A 9,702-nucleotide genomic window follows, 5' to 3' on the forward strand; every position below is an offset into this window, starting at 1 on the left:
ATCTGACATATCTTTATTTCAAATTCATCAGGTTGGATTAAATAAGAACAGTCGGCATATATTTATTTCATATTATTCGGGGTGGATTTATCTCATGTTCCAATAAATCCCATGCTATAGGATATTTAAGACCCTTATGTATGCTATCTAACACAATACTGTGACATAAGACCATCACCATACGTTTGCAGTGGAAACTAACAAATTAGTTCTACAGATCTACATATATGTATAATAGTAGAGAGAAACCCAAATCTACTTGATCACTGAAGTCAACTGAAGCTAGGATGTCAAACCCTAGATCTGAACTTGAGTCGCTCTCATCCAAACTGTCTGTGTGCGACTGAAACTCCTAGGTCGCTTTCTCGAATACTGTAGAAATTCTCACTGTACAATCCTCCTGGATGCTCACAGGCTAACAAGGCTTCTCACAAACCTTCTCCTCTGCCCTGCAAGCCTCCTATTTCCTTGCGCAGCTTCTCCTAGGTGATCATTTTGTTACCAAGTGTAACACTGATTACTCACATTGATCTCACACCCTGTAAAACTACGCAATCATCAAGGAACCTTATTCCTTCTGCATGGATGAGTTTCCTTTATAGGAAAATTCCTCCAACTGATAGTACATTGTCCCTGTCTTTAATTTCAACTGGGTCTTTGTCTAAACTGACATGCATGAGTTATTTATGAGAGAATCCTCAGTTATCTGGAGTACACTAGTTTCATGCATGCATGCATTAACTAACTGAACTCACAATTAGTTCCTCAAACTGTTTGGAACTAATTTAACTGGACTTAGCCTAGTTAACTGAGCTAACTAATTACAACCCAAATACAACTCATCCTTATCTCCTTAATTAAGGGATAATCTCCTTAATTCAAGGGATAACTGTTGCATGACTTCACAAAGACTTCTAGCTTGAATTTCTCCAACTAATTAACTCAAGATGAATTAATTAATTATTTTTCAAGTAGCTGGTGAGACTAAATTTGAATTTTAATTCTCAATTTTAATTCAAGGACAAATCAAAATTGGAATATTCTGAATGCTATTTTTAGCATTTCTTGTTGTTATTTTCAACAAGTACTATATGAAAGTAATTGTGACTACAAAGTCACTCTCAAGAAGCCTTCATGTGTGTGACTGTGGCATAATACTGCTAAAACCCAGAGTCAGTCCCTTACTATTGCTGTGTGAGTGACCCTAATGTCATGGTCGCTCCCAGGACTACTCTGTGCGAGCGACCGGGGACCAGAACCTTCTGATCTACCTCTGAACCTAGATTTTCTCCCAAAAGCCTATGTGCTAGCGTCCAAGGGTATATATTCACTCTCATAGGCTTATGTTCCAGCGACCAGGGACCAGAATGCCCTGTTCTGTGTCAGCCACCAAGATCTATAAGATCCTAACTAAGAGAGAACCTTTTGCCTATGATTTCGGACCCTTTAGCAAACTCCTTTTGTCGAACCTGTCCAAACCAAGAGAAAAGAGGAGAATATGTGTCCAAATTATCTTGAGGTCTCTTCTATTTATATGCTTTCCTAAGGGTTCACTTGGGGTTAATACTGGCCTAAGCAGTTACTCATGTGGTCTGGGCTGACCCATTCCATAATACATGTATGAATAAAATAATTCATAACTCAACTTACGGTTAACCAAATTGGGTGACCTTTAGGTCGATTTCGGTACTCTCGAAAAGAGGATTCTAATGAAATCATTATATCAGTGATTTGAGCTATCCAAGGTGGAATTTTACCACTGTTGCAAAAGTTAACACATCCTTTGGAGGATCTCGTGCTAGTAAGGCCGAATGCTCGAATCCCTTATTCGAGCACATGAAACATGTTGACACTCCACAAATCAGATCTACCCCACCTTGTGTCACCTTATGATTTGTTCAACTGTAGGTGTGTCAAGGTTCTTCTACTACGAAGGGAAACTAAGGAGTTGTTCAGATTTAACAACTTGGTAGATATTATGTTGACGCCACTTATTCTAACTTGGAGTAATGAGCATACTAGTCTAGATGTGGTTGCTAATCGATTAGATCATTCCTTGATCCATGAAAACCTGATTAAGTTGTTTGGTTCTTTTTCGTTCATAGGTTGCTCCATAGAGGCTTTTTTATCATGAACAGATTTTTATTTAATGGTGTGTGGTTAGTGATGGGAAAGGAATTCCTTAAAAATTAAATCACATGGCTTGAAGATAAGGATTTTAAGAGTATGGTTTAGTCCATGTGGGCGAAGCACGAGCGAAGTAGCTCAATTTTCAAGGGGTCTTTCAGATGAATGTCATAAGTCGGAAGTTAATTGGATTAGAGAAGATGGTGAGGCAATGGATAAGGGAAAAAAAGAGATTATGTATTATGTATTAATGAATTAATTGAGATCGATAAAACTTTTGGATATGTTTGTTTTATCTTTTTTGGGTTTCTTCTCTACTACTAAGAAGGAATTGGATTTAGCTCTTGAGAGGCATAAGAGGATGATCCTAAAATATCAAGAGGAATGGAGGTTAAAAAGTTGTGTCATCTAGATTTATGGGGTGATAAAAATACAAAAAATATTCATTCTGCCACCAATCAAAGGAGGGAAAATACAATTTGGGAGCTGAAGGATGTCAATGGTAGAAATGTTTTTTCGCAAAAGGATCTTCAAAATGAGGTTGTTCGAATTTTTGGAAATCTTTACTGGGCCAAAGAAGTGGTGGATATGGATAATCAATTAGAGATCATTCATACTTACCCTTAAATGTTCAACAAGGAAGATAATGAGAATATTGGAAGGTCGATCACATTTGATGAGATGGTGTCTGCCTTAAAGTCTTTTGCTAGGGACAAAAGTCCTGGTCCGAATAGTTGGCCCGTGGAATTATTCCTCCATTTCATGGATATCGTGGGACATGATCTGCTCTTATTAGATGAGGAATCAAGGACATCCTATTTCATTTCTAGTGCGGTAAATTCTACATTTATTGCTTTGATTTCTAAAGGCTCAAATGCTTCTTCTTTCATGGATTGTAGGCCCCATTTCTCATTGCAACTCAGTGTATAAAAGATCATATAAAATAGGTTAAAATACTATCAATCTAAATTTATCGAGTTTGAGCAATTTGGGTTCTTTAAACAACAACAAATTCAGGATGCAGTGGCTATTACACAAGAATGTTTGCATTCCATTGAGACTAAAAAGAATGATGTTTGTTTATTGAAACTTGACTTGGTTAAGGCATATGATTGTGTTGGTTGGGATTTTTTTATGTATGGTTCTAAATAAGATAAGCCTTTATATGAGGAATGTTGATTGGATAATGGCATACATCTTATCTATTAATTTCGTTGTTTTTATTGATTGAGTGCCTTCTTGCTTTTTTAAGGCCTCCAGAGGGTTAAGAAAGTGTAGTTCTCTTCCCCCTCTATTATTTTTGTTGGTCATAAATGGCATCAATAGAATGATATATGTGGCTCACTCATGTGGGTCTTTCTCGAGTGTGAGGATTACAAAAAATATTTCTATCACTCATCTAATCTCTATGGATGATGTCCTCCTTTTTGAGAAAGTTTCTATTATTGGATGGAATACTATGCACTAAATTATATTCTCCTCTGGTGATGCTACAAGTCTCTATATGAGAAAATCTAAATCTTTGTCAATTGCTTCATCCTTGGAAGAGGCAGATGTTTTAGAAATTGCTAGCCTTTTGGCTATGTCAAAGGCTTCGATGGACCGAGGATTTAAGTATCTTGGTTTCATTCTGAAAGCAAATAACTATAGCATAAAGGATTGGTGTTAGTTGATAGGTAAATTTGAACATAGATTGCTATCATGAGCCCATAAATAGTTAGCTATGGGTGGTAGGTTTGTTCTCGTACATATAGTCTTACAAAACATACATCTTAAAAGTTAACATACATGTATATGTCTTAAGAGGAATCTCTACCGCACATACTAAAAAAACCAGTTCTTAATATGTATGCTAATATTCCTCTTAAAAAGTATGCTAATATACGAACTCTTAAAATGCTAATATTTAAGTTGATTTCTTAAGATACATCTTAAGAAAAATATCTACCAAAATTAAATTTATTAAAGGTGAACACTTATGTAATAAGATATATGTTTCCATTGTAAGACATTACATTAAACAGAATCTTTAACCCAATATATCTTGCAAAATAAAATCGATGATGGATTATCAAAATGTTCTAGTTTCTTTTATTTATTTTTCAAAATATAAAAAATAATTAATTTTTTTAATAATAATCAAAATATTATTTTTATTTATTTTGAAAATATATATAATAAAAAATACATAAAATAATCCATTTTTATTTTTATTTTTATACGAGTTTTATATTCATGTTTTGATTAAATATGTTATTTAACACTAGGAAGTTTTATATGAATAAACAAATTTTTTATCTATTTTGAAATGTTTATATTAATAAACGATTGTTTTAATTATTTTGAAGTGCATTTATTTTTTTTTCGTGAATTAAAAAATTTATTGTAATTATATTTTTATTTTGTTTTAAATTTTTAAATTTTGTACAATTTTATAAAAGATATTAAAAAAACATAATTAAAATAAAAAATAAATAATTAAACACATTTCAAAATAATTAAAAATACATTTATTAAAAATATATAATAATAAAATATTTATTTAAAAATAATAATATTCGTTATTAATATTTTATAAAATATTTAATCAAAATACAAACTAAAATTAATTATAAATAAAGAAAAAAGTAAATTATGTTAGATTTGAAACTTTGGTGATCTATATTGTAGATAAATATCTTTATTAATCATGTCATTAATATGCAATTAATCCAAAAAATATTTCTTTAAAAAATAAATTAATTATTATATATATAAGTGACAACTCTTCCAAAAAAGTCAATATCTTCAGAGTCCATACTCTCCAACAGGGTGCACCTCAACAACTTCATCTGGATTTCTTGGAGATTACTGAATTGATTCTAAATAAATCTCAAAATAATTAAAAAATTATTTATTAACATAAAATTATAATTATAAGTAATTATAATTTATTTAAATTTAACTTTAAAATTTGTCCATTTAAAAATAATAATAATAATAAATAAAATAAATTACTATATATTCTTTATATAACTATTAATATAATTATTAAAACTTAACTTTATTATTAAAACTTAACTTTAAAATTTGCAAATTAAACGAAAATACAAATTAATTACTTAAAAAACAATTAATATATATATTCATTATAATTAAAAGGAAAATATATTCTCTTTTGGAAAAACGCCCATTTACATATATAGATATTCATGGTTCTGAAAAAGACAAATTACAATATAATAAAATATCATTATAATATATTATATATAAAAGAAAACATTACTCAAAATATTTATATTAAGATGACCTACAATTTCCCAGGGATTTTTGTTCACATTTATAATATGAGAACATGCATATCTATATTTTATTAGAAATTGCCTTTAACCTTTCGTTGACGGAGTTTCTTTACAACACCTTCACTCAACTTCAGGTTTGGGCAATCTGACGCATAAAGATTCAGCAATGACATACACTGTTCAACACCATCCAACTCTTCTAGTTCCCGGCACAAATCGACATGTAGTGATTCCAGCCTTGTTAGGTGGGCCAAATCGGGTATGCTCTTCAACTTGGAACAACCTGTTGCTCTCAACTCTTTCAACGACACCAATGCCTTCATACGCGGTAGACTCTCTAAACTCCAGCACTGCTCCAAATCCATCTGTTGGAGGTTTGTCAAATTACCGAGGGACTCTGGCAGCCTTTCTAAATTTACAAATGTTGACAGCTTCAGGAATTCGAGGTTTGTCAAATTACCGAGGGACTCTGGCAGCCTCTCTAACCTGAAGCACTCAGACAGCTCCATGCTTTGGAGGTTTGTCAAATTACCCAGGGACTCTGGTAGCCTCTCTAACCTGTGGCACTCAGGCAGCTCCATGCTTTGGAGGTTTGTCAAATTACCGAGGGACTCTGGCAGCCTCTCTAACCTGTGGCACTTAGACAGCTCCATGCTTTGGAGGTTTGTCAAATTACCGAGGGACTCTGGCAGCCTCTCTAACCTGAAGCACTCAGACAGCTCCATGCTTTGGAGGTTTGTCAAATTACCGAGGGACTCTGGCAGCCTCTTTAAACTTCCACATTCAGACAGCTTCAGGGATTCGAGGTTTGTCAAATTACCGAGGGACTCTGGCAGCCTCTTTAACCTGAGGCACTTAGACAGCACCATGCCTGAGAGGTTCTTCAAGTTACCGAAGGACTCCGGCAACCTCTGCAAACTTCTGTACCGAGACGCATCTCTGCACCCAGACAGCTCGATGTGTTCGAGCTTCGTCAAGTTGCCGATGGACTCAGGCAGCCTTTCCATCTTCCAGCACTCCAGCAGGTTCATGCATTGGAGGTTCATCAAGTTACCGAAGGATTCTGACAGCCTTTCCAACGACCAGCAGCAAGACAGTTGCACGTGTTGAAGGTTCGTCAAGTTACCGAAGGACTCCGGCAACCTCTGCAAACTGCTGCACCCAGATAGCTCGATGTGTTCGAGGTTCGTCAAGTTACCAAAAGAATCTGGTAGCGCCTTCAGGTTATCGCATCTTTCAAACCCCAAAACCTTCAGACACCTCATCTGGCAAAATTCTTCTGGCAATTTCTGGAAAGAAACATAGCTGAAGAAAATCCGTTCGAGGTGGGTCAGCTGCCCTATGGATTTTGGAATCTTCCAGAGCTTACCAAAAATCTCCAACTCCCTCAACTGAATAGGTGCCTGCAACATGCGTTCAAACTGTTGTTAAAAATATTGAAGTGGATGATTGTCATCTACGCATCACTTATAAACCCTTCCGAGTCTTGTGGTGCAATATTAACAACCAGAAACAAACAAACTCCAGATTACCTGCGATCTACCTTGCCACAATGCTTTGAAGACTGTCCCATACACCTTCAAAACCCTTAAATTCTTGACTGGAATCCAGGAAGGCAGGTAAGAGTATGGGCAGTCATACCAAGAAAGCCATAGGAGATTTGGGGAGTGCGCCCTCCTCAAAATGCGCCCCAAGAGATGCCCTCGAGTCTGAATAAGTTGCAAATGGGTGATACCAATACCAAGAAAACGATAACGTGTGTTTTGCAATGTATTGTGAAGCTTCATCACGCGGTTCCCGAACAGGTCTCGACGTCTTTGGCTCCATGAGTCCGTGTCATTATTAAGAAAGATCCTAATTCCCCGCACTTTGGTTCCTCCCTGTTCATTCTCCAGAAACGATAAAAAAAATTGACACTCTATACATACTTTTTACAGAAAAAAATTATAAACAATAAATGATAAACACTTACAGATGCTTGTTGCAGCAAATCATGAATGTTTTCTACGGGATCTGAAAAACGGTGGGGCAATTCACCCCGCGCAATGTCCCGTCCCAAATCGCGGAGCTGATCATGCATATGTATACAATTAGCACTGTCCACATCAACCAAACATTTGCTCTCTAGATTTTGAAACCCCAGAGAGCCTTTCCAGTACGGATCGTCCCATATCCCCATGGTGATATCCCGCTTCTCTCCTATGAAAAAGCAGGCAATATCTAAAAACATTTCCTGTTCCTTTTTATTGAGTGCATCATAGCTGATTTTTAATCGCTTCTGTATATCATCTGGAAGTTGTTGATGTACTAGGGAAAGTGTATCCCGCCAAAAAGATATATTGTCATTTCTTCCTAATAAGAGTGCTCCGAACACTTTTAAAGACAACGGCAATCCCTGGCACGCCTGTATAAACTCATCTACCAGAACTTCAAATCTTTGGAGGGGATAGGGCTTACAGAAGGCGTAAGAGCAAAATAGCTCTCGCGAGTGCTTTGTAGAAAGGCCTTTTAACTTATAAATGGAAGACTCTTCTACTCCTGACTTTCTGAGGACCTCTCTGTTCCGAGATGTAATTAAAACTAAGCTATCAAAACGCAAGACATCTTTAACTGGTAAGAATGCATCTAGCTGATCCTCATGATCTACGTCATCTAAAATTAGTAGGACATGACAACCTTGAAGATAACTTTGCAACATCCCTGTACCTTGATGAGTGTTGTCTATATTCACATCCTCTTGAGTTAATCCTTTCAAAACTTTACTCTGCAACGAATGTAATGAGCTTTTTCTAGCATTTTCTCTTACATCTAACAAACAATAGGATTTACTGTAATCTGAATTCTTCCTATTGAAAAATTCTACAGCCAAGGTTGTCTTCCCCATTCCACCCATGGCAACTATCCCAAGGACCTGGACTTTTCCGCTGTGTTGATGCTGCTTCAATACCTCTCTCTCGAAATCTTCTATTTTCTCATCTAAACCAGTGGGATATTTGGCCACATGCCACTTTGCCTTTTTAACCCTTTTCAGCACACATTCTACGACCTCATCTAACATGCGAATCTCGTCCCTAGTTATTCATTAAAAACCACAAATATAAATAACTGAAACCATAGCCAAAGCAAAGCATGATACATGTATATACAAATAACTGAAACCAGAGGCAAAGCATGATACATGTTATATATTGTATTCATAGAAAGAAGTTGGAGGTCCTACCCATGAAACTTGCCCTGCAGATCAAACCCACTTATATCTGCAACAATGGAGAGAGCATTTCTCCAATTTTGAATCGTGGCAGTGTCATATCGTGGCCGAGTCATACCAGTTTCAGGGTCTGAGGTCGTCTTCATCTCGAGTGCGTGCAGCGCCTTACCATACCTCAGCTCAGCAGGATTGACCTTGTAGAAAACAGGTATAATGGGACACCCCGATTCCCGCATGAGGAGGAGCTCGTTCAAACACCATGTCGATTCCGTGTATCTCGGGGAAAAGATGGCCACATGGACCGAGGCAGCTCGAATAGCATGCACTATTTGAGAAGGGAAATCAAATCCTGCTTCCAGCTCCTGCTCGTCTAAAAAGGCTCTGAATCCATGTGAAAGAAGACGACGGTACAGAGGGCTTGCGAAGGTGGCCTTCGTGTCGGGACCTCGATGGTTTATGAACACGTCATAAACCATGGGATCAGTAGCATTGGACGAGGAGGCGAAGGAAGATTCAGTCGTAGTTGCAGGAGAAGAAGGTTGAATTTCCATTTCAATTTCAGAGTTCGTTTTGGGAAAGGAGGATGCAGACACTGGGTATGCCATTGCCAACTGTTTTAGAAAAGAAGCACTGAATGTTGCAACCTTTACTACCGCGGATGCCAACCATGATGAAAGCAAAGGTATCCAACAGTAATGGCTTGACTTTAATGTCCACCACCATGTGCGTCCATTGGACAGAACCCCAAGGATGACTGTGTACCATTGGACAGAACCACATGCACTCTATCAGAAGGGAAAGAGTCTTGCAACCTTTCCTACCGCGGATGCCAACCATGATGAAAGCAAAGGTATCCAACAGTAATGGCTTGACTTTAATGTCCACCACCATGTGCGTCCATTGGACACAACCATGTATGATGGGACTCCTTTGGAAAAGCCCCATCAAGGACAGGCTGCCCGATTAGACTCCCCACCTGCCAACCATGATGACTGTCCACAATTAAAGCAAAGTATCACCATCTTATTTATACACTATGACTAAATAAATAACTAAATAAAATTAATAATTAAATTAAATTTATTT

The 9,702-nt window shown here is 36.7% G+C and overlaps 1 protein-coding gene across 1 annotated transcript; it reads right to left on the reverse strand.

Moving 5' to 3' along the window:
* Positions 1-5,393: 5,393 nt before the first annotated feature.
* LOC149183770 (TMV resistance protein N-like) lies at positions 5,394-9,339 on the reverse strand. The gene is made up of 4 exons (XM_089417238.1): positions 8,629-9,339; positions 7,381-8,479; positions 6,941-7,288; positions 5,394-6,811 (listed from the first exon to the last, which is right to left on the reverse strand). Exons 1-4 carry the CDS (start codon positions 9,219-9,221, stop codon positions 5,480-5,482), a joined length of 3,372 nt encoding a protein of 1,123 aa, XP_089273364.1. The 5' UTR covers positions 9,222-9,339; the 3' UTR covers positions 5,394-5,479.
* Positions 9,340-9,702: the final 363 nt, after the last annotated feature.

The sequence above is a fragment of the Pinus tabuliformis genome, chromosome 3_2, assembly GCF_031772625.1.
Source record: "Pinus tabuliformis cultivar Carrire ecotype Pingquan chromosome 3_2, CPIR1, whole genome shotgun sequence".
NCBI classification, from domain to species: Eukaryota; Viridiplantae; Streptophyta; class Pinopsida; order Pinales; family Pinaceae; genus Pinus; species Pinus tabuliformis.

Bases quoted from the DNA above. Each gene is read 5' to 3' on its own strand.
- LOC149183770 (XM_089417238.1), bottom strand. From the start codon at position 9,221: ATGGCATACCCAGTGTCTGCATCCTCCTTTCCCAAAACGAACTCTGAA. The intron at 7,289-7,380 runs GTAAGTGTTTAT...GAGAATGAACAG, and splicing joins ATTTGCTGCAACAAGCATCT to GGAGGAACCAAAGTGCGGGG. The intron at 6,812-6,940 runs GTAATCTGGAGT...CGCATGTTGCAG, and splicing joins TGTGGCAAGGTAGATCGCAG to GCACCTATTCAGTTGAGGGA.